This window comes from Leopardus geoffroyi, chromosome C2, assembly GCF_018350155.1.
Source record: "Leopardus geoffroyi isolate Oge1 chromosome C2, O.geoffroyi_Oge1_pat1.0, whole genome shotgun sequence".
Classification (NCBI taxonomy): domain Eukaryota; kingdom Metazoa; phylum Chordata; class Mammalia; order Carnivora; family Felidae; genus Leopardus; species Leopardus geoffroyi.
Window position 1 is genome coordinate 22848410 of NC_059333.1, and position 16623 is coordinate 22865032.

A 16623-nucleotide genomic window follows, 5' to 3' on the forward strand; every position below is an offset into this window, starting at 1 on the left:
CTGCATCGGGCTCTGTGCTGACAGCTCTGAGCCTGGGGCCTGCTTTGAATTCTCTGTCTCCCCCACCCGCTCTCTGCCTCTTCCCTGCTTGTGTTCTCTCTTTCCAAATAAATAAATAAATAAATAAATAAATAAATAAATAAATACTGAAAAAAAAAAAAAAAGAAACCTGTCTAAAGTGAGATGAAACATGGAATTACAAAACTGTATTTCCTCAGGCTTCAGGATAAACTGAGATATAATATGTTGAAGACAGCAACAGCCACAAGGATTAGTTGTGTGTGTGTGTGTGTGTGTGTGTGTGTGTGTGTGAGAGAGAGAGTGTGTGTGTATATGTTTTAGCTCTTCACACTCTCTTCCTCAACTGCATCCACAAGTCTCGGCAAACATAAATAGACCTCAATATCAAGAGTGAAAACAGAAGTAATCAAGCAAGTTCGCTCAAATTGTACCCTATCATTTCTGGAATGAACCTGTAATGGAAAGCTTCCCTTCTCTTTTCAAAGACCAAACACTCCATCTCTGAAGGGAATTTCTTTACCTTTTCTCTTCTCCAGAACACTGCGTCACCAGATAGCTCTTCTCTTCCCTTTTCTTCTCTTTATAATTTTAGTCTTTCTTGGCAACTTATTACCACGAACTATAATTCCCACATGACAAATTTTCTTCAGTCCTACTCTCTCCTCAGGCAATAAACTCTTGTTTTGCTTCCCTGTCACTCTATTTCAACAGGTTAATTTTTGCCCTAACATCTTTACTTCTGGGAATTTGATTTCCTCGAATGCTGGGAAGCTGGTGACTAAGGTATGGCTCAGAGTCACTGACTCAGCTCTTTCCCCACAGATGAGGATGTGGTATTGCTAAACTTAGATCAATTGGAAGAGTTTGATATTTGTCAACCTTCCCTTAAGTGGAAGTACTCAAGCGACTATTTGGCCAGAAATATGCTTTAAATCTAGACAATAGAAGTATCTTAGACATTTTCTATGGACACATCACATCCATTTTTATCATCTAAGCTACTGCCCTTTATCATAAGAAAGGGAAGGCTAACTCTCCCTTAACTCTTCCTTTCCCAGACTCGCTTGCTGGTATAGTTTTAAGTGTTAGGAAGGCACTTAGGATGAGGTGTACGAGTAAGCGGTGTAGAACGCTGAGGGGGTGTCAACGCCATTTCTGCTTTTCTGAGGAGGTGCCCCTGGATGATGGACGGCAGAAGCCGGACTCCCTACCCCACCGCCTGTCTGTGCAGTTTCTGGTGCAGAGTGGCTGTGAAGTCAGTACAGTGATAGCTTGGCAGTAGGTCAGCTTCCTGACCTCTGGTTAGCAGTTGCAGACTTGACCCCTGAACCGCACTTCGCTAATTTGTGAGCTTAGAAGCAGAACACTGGTGGCTCTCTCGTCATCCCCTTCCTCTGCCTTCCCAATAATTCTAGAACCACCCCACTCTCAATATCAGGTTTCTTTCTGCTTGGTTTCTACATCAGTCTCCATCTGATAAACGTCCTAAATATTAAGGGAATTGTCACATGAAGGATTGATCTTCCTGGATTTAGCAAGCCCGTGTAATATGCAGTATTACCATCGATGCATCGCCCCTCAGGGACTATGTTGTGACGGGTTCTATCTGCTTCTGCTCTGACGCCCACACTTTTTCCAACAAGATTTTGTGCCTATTTTTCCTACTTCAGTTGTAAACGTAATCTAACATCATAGCAAATCCTCAGCACATCTTAAACCCTACCCATTTCCTCTTATTTCACTGCCTTTCTGGTTTTCTCCAAATAATTATTCTACTAAACTTTTCACCACACTTGATCACCTATGTTTAAAATTTTCTTTGTACAAGTGGATATATTAAGTCTCTGAATAATTGTTTTTCATTTTATTTGTTCCTACACTTTTGAGTCCAACAATTAAACTTAGGTAACCCAGGGATCTCTCCTTAATTATATCATTTTTACCTCTGATATTCTCCACTGAAGTGCTCATTTACTCCTGAGGTACGAGTGGAAATTATTTCCCTCCATAATACCTAAATGTTGACCCTTCTCACAAGTCATGGGCTCCAATCTCCCATTATTAAGTGGGCATTTCAACTATGACCAATAAGCAAATTAAATAAAACATAATAAATCTCTGATGCATTCAATAATTCACGTAAACTTACTACAAGCCAGGCAGTTGTCGATGTCTGGGGTAAAATTGAGACATCAGTCACTACTCTTATGATGGTTACATTCCAATTACATAAAAGTAATTTTATATATTAATTTTTTATTATAATTACTGTGGTCAAAATTTAAGCAGGTAAGGGAGAGGGTTGGTGGGGATGGGCATGAGAGTTGGAGTGTTATAGTTTCAAATTAGGTGAACAAGAGTATCTTTGCTAAAAAAGTAATATTTAAACAAGGACTTAACAGAGAAAAAACAGCTTATGAAAATGCTAGGAAGATAAAATAGTAAGCCTAAAGATGAGATATGCTTTGGGTTTTTAAATAAGAGAGGGACCATCTGTGCAGAGGGGCATGACTCAGGTGGAAAAAAGAGACAAAAGTCAGAGGAGGCCAATGGAGCAGGGTAGGAAGAAACCTTGAAAAGTCTGATAGGCCTTTACAATCACGATGGCTCCATCCCTGGACAAAATATTAAACCACTGAAATGCTTTAAGCATAAAGGAATTGCATGTTTGTTTGTTTGCTTGGTTTTTGCTAAAGAATAAGTCTTCTTGATTTTTTTTTTAATTTAAACTATACTCTAGGCAGGCATAGGCCAAAGCAGGAAGGCAAGTTTCGGAATTTATGCAATGGTCTATATTAAAAGCAAAAGCAAACCAACTAACCAAACGAACAAAAAAACAACTAGAGAGGTGCCTGGGTAGTTAAGTCAGTTAAGTATCTGACCCTGGATTTCAGTTTAGATCATGATCCCAGGGTAATAGGATAGAGCCCCATGTCAGGCTCTGTGCTGAGTATGGCACCTGCTTAACATTCTCTCTCTTTCTTCCTCTGCCCCTCTCCCCTGTTCACATGCAAACAGCCTAGAATGCAGAGTTTTATTTCATGACAGCAATGAGACTGGAAATAACTTGCCAGTAGAATGAACAAGAACTCTCAAGGGGTTGGGCCTGGGTAAATAAGTAGATTCAAGGATGCTTGGCCCAAACAACTGGAAAAAGACAGTTGCCATTTGCTGAGATGGTAAAGAATGCCACAGGAAGATATATAGGGGTGAATATAGGAGACTGGCTTTGGATATCTGGGCATCTGGACATTTGCACTGACTTCAGGACCTGTAAGTGGAGAGGGAATTAAACATGGAGATATAAAAGCATAGCATTCAGGGAAAAGATCCAAGCTAAAGGTGTATATTGGAGTTACAGAGTACAGGTGGTATTTAAATCCATAAGAATTTATTAGCATAGCATAGGTTATGAGTTTTTATGAAACAAAAAACTATCCAAAAAACTGAGGCACAGTGACTTTTAACAGGTCAAAGAGATTTGTAACAACTAGCAAAAGAGACTAAGCAAAGCCCCATGAGGAAGAAGGAAAACCAGAAAAAATGGTGACATGCTAGCTATGTTGGGTGGCGGAGAGATTGTTCAAGGAGAAAAAAGTTATCAACTTCTTTTTGGGTAATATTCTGCCTCTAGATCAAGAAGTCTGAGGATTGAGAATGGACCACTGAATTGAGCATGGGAAGGTCAACAGATACCTTAATAATAGCGGGTTTTATAAGAGAAGTAGAGGTAAAAACCTGACTGGAAGGGTGAGAGGAAAATAATTAGGTTCAGAAAATATAAATGATTCTTTTGTGAAGTTTATTTATTAAGGGAGAGTAGGGGTGCAGAGAAATGACATAGTGGCCAGAAGGATTTATAAGGTCAAGATGATTTTCTTAAGACAAGAATATTTTTACTATGGAAATAAAAGCTTACTTTTTTTACACTGACACCCACCAGAACAAAAGAAAAGCAACCCATCTGCCTATTATATACATATGCAGTCACACATGTATACGTACATACCTATAAAGAATATGTATATTCTATGTTCCCCCTTTCTGGAACAGTGGACAATACTTTAAGATGTTTGAGTTCACGCTTATGTATTTTGGGCTACTTATGTATATTCTATATTCCCCCTTTCTGGAACAGTGGACAATACTTTAAGATGTTTGAGTTCACGCTTACGTATTTTGGGCTACTTAGAGAAACATGGAAATAGGCAATTGCCCCATACCCTATGCTATGTTGAAATCAGTCTCTATAATGCTACCAAGATAAACAGATCATGCTGCTTCATGACTAAAGCACTGCAAACTTCCCTTGTTATATACATGATGTAGCAGAACATGAACATGATGGGTGTTTTAAAGGGGATCTGTAATTTGACCTTACTTTTCTATTTTCATCACCACCACGGCTCCCCTCATACAATATAGCCTCCAGGTTCCCCTTTCTCTACAGTCTATGCCACTTCACAGCATGGGATCTTTGTACAGTCACTTTGATGTTTTCTATCTTACCCTTTATTTTCACTGGACCTGTTTCTACTCAGTCTTTCAGACTTAACTCAGAAGTTGACACCTGTTTGAAGCCTTCCCCAAGAATTCCAAACAGAACTCCATTTTGTGTTCCCAAGCATTTAACCTACACTTCTACAGCAATCCTTTTCTTTTGTACTCTAACTTAAATGTAAAAACCAGGGGCCCTATGTTACTCATCTTCAGATTCCCAAGGTCTCAAACAGTGTTTGACACTTACTAGAAACTCATTATACATATGTCGAGTACGTGAAAAAATGATTAAAAATTGATACAAGTATGGACTCCTTAAAAATAAGATCTAGCTATCCCATTTCCTTTATTTTCAGAGAAGCATGGTTGTTAGAAAATTAAGATGATGCCATACATAGTTTCTGAAGACTTGCAAAAGTTTTCCTCATAGTTTTGAGGGGAAAAAAAGGAGCCTGTTGTAGACGTTTCCAGACTAGATAATAAAACCGATCAGGTAAGAGAAACCTGGCTTTATATTCAGTTGAAGAAAGTGTGTTTTCAAATGAACTTTCACCTGATTTCAAGTTTTATGTAACAAGGGTCTGGATAAAATATGATCCCAATATAAGGACAAGTAGATTGACTATAATTCCACATATACCAAATTCTATTCAGTTTATTCAGGTTAGCCTGTAAGCAGATCTCTATTCTCAAAAATGACTTGATAGACTTCTCCATGACTTGGGTGAAAACACAGATAACCACACTTCATGATATTTTTGAATTAAGTCAATCCTGGAAAAAAGGCTAGACATTGGATTTGACAGGGTCTCTCAGTAGGTTAAAAAGAGGAGCCCAATGGACAAGATGAGATTTAATAGGGGTAAGTACAGGGTCCTGACTGAGGTTAAAAGAAAAATCAATTGTGGGGCACAGGACTGGAGAACTCACTTAAGAATAGTCTGTGGGAAAAAGATGTAGGCTAGAAGGAAAAAAAAGTGGCAAAATCAAATGAAATTTTTGTATCCTTTAATAGAAATATAGTGTCCAGAGTAAGTGAGGTCATTATCCCATTATCAAATTTTACTATGCATTACTCTACAAGGTCTAGATCTAAGTATTTTTTCCTAGATCTAAGTATAATATCTAAAGAGGCATTTAACAAACTGACTTTTACCCAAAGATGAATTATCAATATGAACGACAGCTTGGCCATAATAGTAGCTAGCTAGTATTTACTGAGTACGTGACCTGTGCTGGTGTTTTGAATTCATTTTTTCACTTAGTTTTCACATAAGTCTAATCAAGTGGAGCTTGGAATGGCTTCTGGGGAGCATTGAAACCCACTTCAGGACAGAAGCACCCATTCGCCAATGTGGGATGTGTTGCCTGACAGCTTACAGCAGATTCCATCTCCTCAAAGTCCCCAGGAGAAGGTGACTTTACCAGAAAATCATATCAATTAATGAAGCCACTGTGAGCTCATCATATTAAGATTTACTATGAAAAGTTTACAGTTAAAAGTGAAATACAACAAACATCAAATGAATTAGGAAAGTTAAGATTATGAATCATTTGATAAAGTTTAAAAGTTAGATTAAATGTCTTGAGGAAAACTTTAAACTATGCTATATACATAGGAGTATGTAGACTGCCTTGTCAGAACATGATTTACTGGAAGTAGAAAATTATAAGGAAGGAATGATAATTGTTAGCAATATGATTGTAATTTGATTTGCCTTAAATGTGCTTTACATTTTTTTTGGCCCAAGATAGGAATCTAAATCAAAAATGAAATTGTTTTCTACAAAGAAGGATTATCACCTAAGAAGTACATTTGAAAAAAATTCATGACGAAGTCTTAAAATATATATATATACATATGTGTATATATATATTCTTCTCTCCCAGAATAAATAAAGGCAAATGAAGTGAGAGGCATGGAGGTGAAATAGCCAGCTCATGAACATAAGTGGTATCTGTATGCCAATTTTCATATATATATATACATACATACATATATATATATGTATGTATATATATATATATATATATATATATATATATATATATATATATGTCTCGCTCTTCATCTAATTGTGTTTGTCCCTGGTATTTTGGTAAAAAGTTAATATAACAAAACTGATTATAAGACATATACGGGCTGGTTTATAATTAGTTTTATAAAGATAGGAAACAAACCAAAGAGAACTGAATCAATCCTTGCTCATAAACATGAAACCAGGGCCTAATAGAAAGACCTGTTCGGGGTTTTTCTGCTTTAATCCAAGCACAGGTAAATATGTTTTATTTTAGAAAAATCATTTTAAAAATGGATACAAGTTCCTTCATGTTATTTGGGAGAATGAGAAAAGAAAACTGGCGTTACTACTAGGACTTGGCCAATTAAGATCACATGTAGGAAATAGTAGCAGAACAAAAAGGATGTTGCCTTCCTACTGACCCTCATAGGACACATTTGATCTAGCCAATATTTTATCCTACTTATTATTTAAATCATCATAATAGATATAATAAATTACGTGTTTACATATTGTTTTCTAATTTTTAAATGTATCTTGCTTCCTTAAAATAAGTATAAATAATATCTCATGTATTTCTTTGAGCTACTGTGAGAATTATGTTGATGACTACTCACGATTCAATGTAAATAATCACTCCTATTTTTCTTCTCGCTACAACTTTATCAAACTGTTCTCTCCCAGAAGAAATAAAGGCAAATGAAGAGGGAGGCATGGAAGTGAAATATCCAGCTCATGAACATAGTGGTGTCTGTATGCCAATTTCCATACCCTGTTATACCATACACTTCCATATCCTACTTAATCAAAGATTATACCTCCACTGTTAAGAAAAGAACTATCATCATACTTACTAAGAGATTTTAGAAAAAAAGATGTCTAGGGCACCTGGGTAGCTCAGTCAGTTAAGTGTACGATTTGAGTTCAAGCCCTGCATCGGGCTTTGTGCTGACAGATCAGAGCCTGGAGCCTGCTTCCAATTCTGTGTCTCCCTCTCTCTCTGCCCCTCCCCTGCTCACACTCTGTCTCTCTCACCTTCAAAACTAAATCAACATTAAAAAAACATGAAGGACATTACTAGGATGACAGGTAGGATCAGATTTTAGTCTTTGGATTAGACAGTAATTTAATTGTTTTATAGAGCTTTTGTAGGAGAATGTTTTGTTACATTCAGTAAATACACGCTGAAGTTGGCCCCCGATAAATGGCTCAGATAAAAAAAATATAAGTTCTATGAACTATTCTCACAAATTTCCTATGAGTATGAAATTATGTTCAAAGAAAAAAGAATAAAAAGGAAGGAAACTAAGGCCAATAAATACACATAAGATATCTTGTGAACATAACCTGTGAGCAGAGAGAGAGGGAGACATAGAATCTGAAGCAGGCTCCAGGCTCTGACTTGTAAGCATAGAGGCCTATGTGGGGCTCAAAGTCACAAACTGCGAGATCACAACCTGGGCCCAAGTCAGATGCTTAACCAACTGAGTCACCCAGGCGCTCCCCTAGTAATGTCCTTGGTAGCAAAAGATGCAGGCATGACATTTATTTGTTATTTATCTTTACTGTCCTTTAATCTAGAAAGTTTCCTCAATCATTCCTTTGTTTGCATGGCTTTGATACTTTGAAGGCTGGTTATTTTGTAGATGGTACCTCAATTTGGACTTGTCTTACATTTCCTCATACTAGATCCTGATTATGCATGTTTGGCAGGAATATTACAATTGTTATTATGTGTTCTTCTCATTACCTATTTCTGGTAGCACCCAAGTTTAATTTTCTCATTACTGGTGATGTTAATTTTGATCACTTAATTAAAGTGGGATCTGGTAGGTTTATCAACCGTAATGTTATTATTTTTCCATTGTATTTAAAAATAATTTGAGGAGTAGACACTTTAAAAACATTTCCATTTATTTTTTTGTCATCTGACTAAATTTTTTCTCATTGTACTCGCATTAGCAACCATTGATGCCCCTCAGCTGAATTCATTTGTATTATGATATTTGTTACAATAGGTTGATGGATGTTTTTGACATGTCTCTCTCTACTTTTTTTTTTATTAATTTCTTTTCCTCCTGGCACAACACATTTTTCCAGGCTTATTTTGTACTTGGTTCCACTGTTAGAATCAGCAATTTTACAAGAAACCCTGGTTACTTTTACTGAAGAATGGTATTTAGAAACCAAGAAGTAGGGGAGCCTGGGTGGCTCAGTTGGTTAAGCCTCTGACTCTTGACTTCAGTTCAGGTCATGATCTCATGTTCATGGGTTCTAGCCCCACATTGGGCTCTATGCTGGTGGTGGGGAGCCTGCTTGGGATTCTCTCTCCCTATCTCTCTGCCCCTCCCCTGCTAGTTGCAGACTCTCTCTCTCCCTCCCTCTCTCTCTCTCTCAAAATAAATAAATAAACTTTAGAAACAAATAAAACCAAGAAGTGGGTACCAGGCTAATATGCTCTTTGCTGCTGAGGTGTTACACGTCCCAAGTCCTCTTGGTGGATAGATAGACCAGAAATTGTTTTCTAAGTAAGATTCCTGACAAAAAGAAGTTCCTTGTAGAAATGGCTGAATACACACACACACACACACACACACACACACACACACACACACCTTTACTTCTTTTCTCCTTTCTACCTTTATCAACATACGTTAAAACCAGACTTCACACTGGTAACTCCAATCCCCAACTATTATCCCAGGGTTATTCTAGTTTTTGTCCTTTATCTGCAACTTTAAAGGTGAGATGATTACTTCATACTGTATTATACTTTATATATTTACTGATGTTACTCCATACACTTGTAGAAATGAGTCATGAATCACTGTCCCCACCCTTTTACTTGGTTGGATCCCTCCTTAACACTGATTAGGTTCCAATACTCCTTTCTGGATTGCTGTATCTGTCTTGGCACGTGGAAATCCTTCTCACCTGCCTAGACTCCAACATCCCACACTAGACCACTGAGGCCCCCTTTAGTCTATTAACACTGCTGAGGGTATGACACCCTATTCCAGGCTGTTGTGCCCCCACCCACATACAGATGTCTACCTTACTTTGATGTAGGACTTAATTATAAAGGAGGCAAAAAAGGAAGATAAGAAGGAAGGAAAAGAAAAAGGAAAAAATGATTTTTGAAACAAACGAAGTTAAAAGGATAGCTTTTTCCTGTATTTATCACTGAATATGTAGCACATAATTTCATATGCAATTTTAGCTGCTTTATTTTATTGCCCCTTTGAATCTAAATAATCTGCTGTAGTATAAAATACCATATAATAAGTTATCTGTACTTTTACTAGGTCAGACAGGCCAATGAAATTTTGAGCTGTGATATTTACACCTGTTTTGAAATATTAACTTTTTATATAACATTTCTCTTATATTTTATTTAAAATCACATTGCATTTTCATTGTTCAAATTCTTCAGGAAAGACTACATTTTGTAAGCATTAAATAAAGAGGTCCCATCAAAGGAATAATGTTTATAAATGTTGACATTTAAATGTAGGTTTCTCATGTAAGGCTCAGGGTCTAATTCATTTTTATTTCTCCATTACAATTTCAGTTGAATCTACAGCTTTCTGAAACAAATTTTAGGTATGCATTTATCACAAAATTTTAAGTATTAAGAAAATCGTGCTGTTCAATAAATAGTTCCAATAACATTTTAGTTCTTACCTGAGGTGAACATTTTCTATTTTTCAAGCTGAGGGAAACTCAGTAAGTTAATACTTTCATTATGAGTATAGGTATCAGACACACCCAGACCCCATGTCAGAAGGATAAGTATCAAATATATTTTCATTTTTCAATGAAAAATTTTACAGTATGAAATGTGAAATATGAATAAATGTGAGATATTAAATGTTTCCTGAGAATTTAATAATGTCTATTCATTATGAATATAATGTTCTATTTTTCATATTTTTTCTAGAATTATAAGCACTTAAAAATTTAAGAAAATCTGGTCATTAGCAAAGTTTACCTAATAGATACAAACTTACATGATCTGTAAAAAAGAACATGTAAAATAGTGCATCAATATTATTATAATTCTATATATATATATTTGTCACATACATAGTTATTATTTATAAAAAGTTCATATTAATTACAAGGAAATTCATTTAATTTCCTGAGGCTTGGAATTAATATAAGTAGTGAATGCTCTGATCAGTGCAGATGATATTCACTTCAATTTAGTATCAGTGAATTTTGATATGACTTAGGACATTTCATTTTCCTAGAATTTAATTGTTTGTTAATGGTTTATTCATATACCTAAATGTGGATAGTCTACTTCCCATGATTTTCATTGAGATTAATTTTCTAATAACGTCGTGGTAGATAATAAATATTCATTTATTTCTTTCCTTTCTTTATCCCTTCCTCCTTCCTTCCCTTCCTGTCTAAGTTCTCTTTCATGTCAATATTTTTCTTCCTCCTTCCTTCCCCAAGAACCTTTCATACAATCCCTTCTCGTCCTTTTCCCTTAGTGTAACAAAACTTGACTTGGAGAGTAACGGGTTCCAGTCACATAATAATTTGAGTATTGATTAGTTTTGTAAACTTTTATTTTATTTTTTTTAAATATTTATTTATTTTTGAGAGAGAGAGAGGGAGAGAGAGAAAGACAGAGAATGAGCAGGGGAGGGGCAGAGAGAGAGGGAGACACAGAATCTGAACCAGACTCCAGGCTCCAAGTGGTCAGCACAGAGCCCAACATGGGGCTCGAACTCACAAACCATGCGATCATGACCTAAGCCAAAGTCAGAGGCTTAACCGACTGAGCCACCCAGGCTCTCCAGGTTTTGTAAACTTTTAAATTTCCCTTTGGTCTTTACAACTAATAACATTACTTCAGGAGTATATTTATATCATATAATCATATCAGTATGATATATATCAGTATCATATCATATCAGTAATAATAAATACCTTTCTTAACTTAATATAAAATTATAGTTATATACTGGAACTCTACTTAGAAAACAGTTTAAAATATTTTCATAGAAGGTATGTATTCTATTAAAACATAATATTACAATAATTTTTTGATATTTCTCTACCTACTCTTAAAATGCAATAAATCAAGTTTTTGTATCATAGGAGCTATAAAAAATATACTACAATGTATATCTTCTGACTTCTAGTCTTGTAAAATATAATGGCAAATTCTATAAATATGTATGTATATTTTATATATAACTGTTATTTATATAACTAAAAACATAACTAGATTTCTAGTTAAAATGAATTGTATTCTACATGTCATTATTTCTATATCTTTAAGCTCTGGGAATAACTAGAATGTTTTCAAACAAAAAATGCAACAGTTTTCAATGGCAGTTATATAATCCTAAATTTTCTATTTGCCTTAAAAATAAGCTTACTATTTGTAGTTTCAACTTTAAGATTTTAAAACAGATTAATTTTAGTTTGTTTTCTATCAAGATGTCTTTTATTTTTAGTTTTTTTTTTTGATAGGGTTCTAACTTTACATAAAATATAATTTGCTTTCTTTTTTTAATGTTTATTTATTTTTGAGAGAGAGAGAACACAAGCAGGGGAGGGATAGAGAGAGAAGGAGACACAGAATCTGAAGCAGGCTCCAGGCTCTGAGCTGTCAGCACAGAATCCGATGAGGGGCCTGAACTCACAAACTGTGAGATCATGACCTGAGCCGAAGTCAGACGCTTAACTGACTGAGCCACCCAGGCGCCCCTATTATTTGCTTTCCTAAGACATTTTCGCCTTTTTTTTCATAGACAGTTCACTCATAAAGTTGGGGGATCCGAATCAAGGTTTAAAATCAATCTTGATTAGTAAATATGTTCTAAGTCTTCACTATCTTCCCTCAGATGCAACTGTTCTAAATTTTTAAGTATTGGTTCATTCCTCCTAATAATAACCTGTATCATTACTTATTAAAATGTAAAGCTATATGATTACAGAAATATTTTATGACATCTCAGAAATTATTGTGCTATACTTACCAGCCAAAGCAAGAATATATTCTTGAAATCTTGTTCCTATACGGTTAGTGGCTGTGCAATTATATCGTCCAAAGTCATTGTCAGATGTAGGTGCAATCTAAAATAATCATAATAACAAATGTTGAACAATTTTAAGACAACATCACAACAGTTTTAAAATAGACTAGTATGCCTACCATCCTCACAACTGTTCTATTATTTACAACTCCTTGCCATATTCTTTTTTTTTTTTTTCTGTATCAAGTAAGTATCACACCCTTTTAAGATGTAATCCATAGACCTGTGTTTCCATGGGACTAGGTGAAATATAGTTTAGCTATTAATTTATTAAGTAGATAAATGCTACATCTACTGAATAGAAAAATCACTAGATATTAATGTATCTAAAGATCAGAAAGTAGTACACATTTTGAAAAAAATATATTCTGCAATCACTGCAGACATGAACCTGAAAACAGAAAATTGTTCCCAAAGCATTAATTAACTCTTTGTTTTCTGTTTTAGCCTCAAGTCAGGCAGACTTAAAGTTCAAAAAAGGTTGGAAATACATCAGTTTTCTTTCCCTCTCATGATTTTATTGAACATGAAATATTAATGAAGGATGAGGACTCATTCTAAAAAAATAATAATAATAATCTTTCCAGGAAGGTACTTTGCAAGAAAAATGTTGCCCTTGTGTAGTAATCCCTGTAGACAGGCATATTATCTTGATAACTAATAACAGTATCTCGCCTCCATTTATGTTCAATTCTTATCATTCTCTTTCAGTTTAGGTGCAAAATAGCTGACCTCAATCCTTACACATTCGAAATCCATAATTAAGTTAACCTTCCAGAATTCTATTGCTGAACATTGGGACCAACCCTGTAATTCTAATGTACCGAAATTCTGAAGTATCAATTCAGAAAAGAGATTTGATGATAGTAATAGATACAATTTTCAATCCCAGTAACTATTATTAAGGGATCATATGCTTACAACAAGAGTTGCTGTTAATTTCAACTCTATCCCAAAAAGGGGAAAATGATTTGGTGGTAATGGGAGGCCATTAACTAAAAGTGCAATTTTGAGGTCCACTGAAGATGGTAATTCTGAAAGAGTACAAAAAAAAAAAATCTGTATTATTCATTCTCTGGTTAGCTGTCCATCTAGGAGTAGATCGTAAGTTTAAGGATTAGAAGCTTTAACAGTTCTTATGTAAGTACTTTTGAGTGATTAGAATATTCATTTTTCTTACATTCAGTTTTTAATAAACTAGGCTAATTTAACTTTAAAACAATTTTACTAGTGAGAAAGAAATCTGCCAACAAAAAATTTCTTCATTTTACAAGCATTTGAGAGGTATTTATATAGTCCACAGGAAAGAATGTGCACTGAACTGACACAATGCAGAGACAGAACGGCCATGTCAAAGTATGAGAACTATCATGCAGCTCCTCCATATTAAAAAGGTAATTTTTTTTTAATTTTTTTTTAACGTTTATTTATTTTTGAGACAGAGAGAGGCAGAGCATGAACGGGGGAGGGTCAGAGAGAGAGGGAGACACAGAATCGGAAGCAGGCTCCAGGCTCTGGGCCATCATCAGCCCAGAGCCCGACGCGGGGCTCGAACCCACGGACCGCGAGATCGTGACCCGAGCTGAAGTTGGACGCTTAACCGACTGAGCCACCCAGGCGCCCCTTAAAAAGGTAATTTAAATATAACCAGTTTAATTGGAACGATTTTTAAAAGGCTCAATTCAAGGTTTTTTTCACTTGTTTGTTTTCTGTTCCTGGGAGTTTGCCTATCCCAAGATGGAAGTTTCATAATTTTGTCTGAAATAATTTCTTTATAATGTTGTATGATGAACAAATACAGAAAACACCCCTAATAGAATAGATTATTTAAAAGAAAAGCACAGATCTAGATATAACCTGACCAAATCATGAGCCCGGCAGGATATTTGATGTGTTCTAGGAAAGCAATATGAAAACAATGTCCAAGAGTGGCTTGACGCCCAATCTGAACACAATGAGATGAAAAGTAATCTTATCAAAAAATAAAATAATGTACACATAGGTATATTATAAAGCACTAACTTAAAAATATTTAAATTTAAAATATACCAGTTATTGCTGCTATTTATCCAAGAAGAACTAGGAACATCTTACATATGGAACCACTTTTTCATATTCAAATATGCAATTAAAATAATTCAAGTTTACTTATGATGTCGGGCTTTCATAGTACATAATTGAACAACATATAGTTTTGAACATCAATAAGGGCTGGGAATACATTGTTGATAAGGGAATTCAATAGCCTTTTTCCTAAACCTTCAAAAACTTGGTTTCATTTCTCTGTGTTCCATTGTGAGAAAAAATCACGTATTTAATAGCTAGCACTTTACTTAAGAAACAACAGAGAACAATAAAACAATATTATTCCAATCAATCCATTAGAAAGTTCCTACATCAATTTTTGCCCATATATTAAAAATATGTCCGATTACCTCAGGAAGCACTCAGGGGAAAAAAAAAATGGATGAGCTATAGAGATGAATTTATTGGCAGCAATCCAAAGGATTTATATAATATTTTATTACGTCTTAAAATTCATAAATTTAAAAGATTGAAAATATATATTTACTCAATGTGAAAGGAAAAACTTTAAAATCAATTCAAGAAATCTATTATTGACCAACTTGTTATCAATTGCAAACTCTATTTTTCTATATTGTATTACATGTTAAGAATTAGCAATTATATGACTATTATAATAATTACCAAAAAAATAAAAATGTAGTATCATAACCAACTATATATGTTATTGATTCAAGATTAGTAATGCTTATCATTGCTTTTTCTTTTTTATAGTTATTGTTATTTTGTTTTATTTTGTCTTCCTATTGTATTAGTTATACATTAGTTATTTATTCATGATTTTAATTCAATTTTTGAAAATAGTATGCACATAAAAAGTGTATATTCAAGGTCAATGCTTTAACCAACAAACCGTGCGGCTGTGTATAAACAAAAATTGCTTAGTTTTCACTTTGGGATGGAGAGAAATGCCATTTGGGCAGAAGATTAAATAACATGAGAGCTTTATATGAATAAAATATTTAAATATAAAATGATTAATATATTTAAATGTTGGATTTATTACATGTTGCTTGAAATTGACTATGGAGAATTATGAGCTATCCCAGAAACTGAAAACTGGTAAAATGATGTAAAGCAGAAATTGCAGATTAGTCTGTCATTTAAACATGAACTTAAATCTACCTGTTACGGAATGAATTGTGTTGCCCCATGGAATTCATGTGTTGAAACCCTAACCTCTAATGTTATTTGGAGATAGGGTCTTTAAAGAGATAACTGAAGTTAAATGAGGTCATAAAAATGGGTCTTAAAATGTCCTTATAAAAAGACAAGAAACCAGAGCTCTCTCTTTATGTGCACATAGGAAAGTCTATGTTAGTAAATGGTTAGAGGGAACATCTGCAAACAAGGACAGGGATTTCATAAACAAACAAACAAACAAACAAACAAACAACCCTGGCACCTTGTTCCTGGACTTCTAGCCTACAGAAATGTGGATGTGGGGAAGGGTTTCTTTGTTGAAACTACCCAATCTGGTATTCATTATAGCAGCCCAAACACAGTAACACAGTACCCCAAACTAAGATTAAATCTAACCTTGGTTTTTAACTATGGTTAAATACCTACATTTTAGGTTAAATCTACCCAAATGTCTTTGTGAACTTGACCTCTGTGTCAATTCACCAATAGCTAGTTCTTCTAATAAAGTTACAAAGGAACCAATTTAAACCGAAATGGATCTAAACAGAGTAGCTTATTAGTCAGCTATCCAAATAATTGGGGAAGTAATGGTTAAATCCTTCTATCAACCAAACATTTCACTAAGTCCAGTTACCAGGTAGAAGACTTAACAAGGCACCAATGAGAACACCTTGAAGTTCATGCAGTCTGGATATCAGATGTTATTTTAAACCATGCGTCTTTAAAATTTATGTAAACTGAACTACAAGGAAAAAATATACTGTCCTTTCAGCTAAATAAGGCTGGTGGGGAAG

At 34.8% G+C, this 16623-nt stretch overlaps 1 protein-coding gene across 3 annotated transcripts in view; it reads right to left on the bottom strand.

Moving 5' to 3' along the window:
- The window catches only part of NCAM2 (neural cell adhesion molecule 2), a 520619-nt gene that overhangs the window by 94919 nt on the left and 409077 nt on the right, over positions 1-16623 (bottom strand). For all 3 annotated transcript variants that reach the window (XM_045501591.1, XM_045501590.1, XM_045501592.1), the window contains one exon: positions 12545-12641. In XM_045501591.1, the coding sequence (XP_045357547.1) occupies positions 12545-12641 (97 nt within the window). The remainder of the gene's footprint in view (positions 1-12544; positions 12642-16623) is intronic.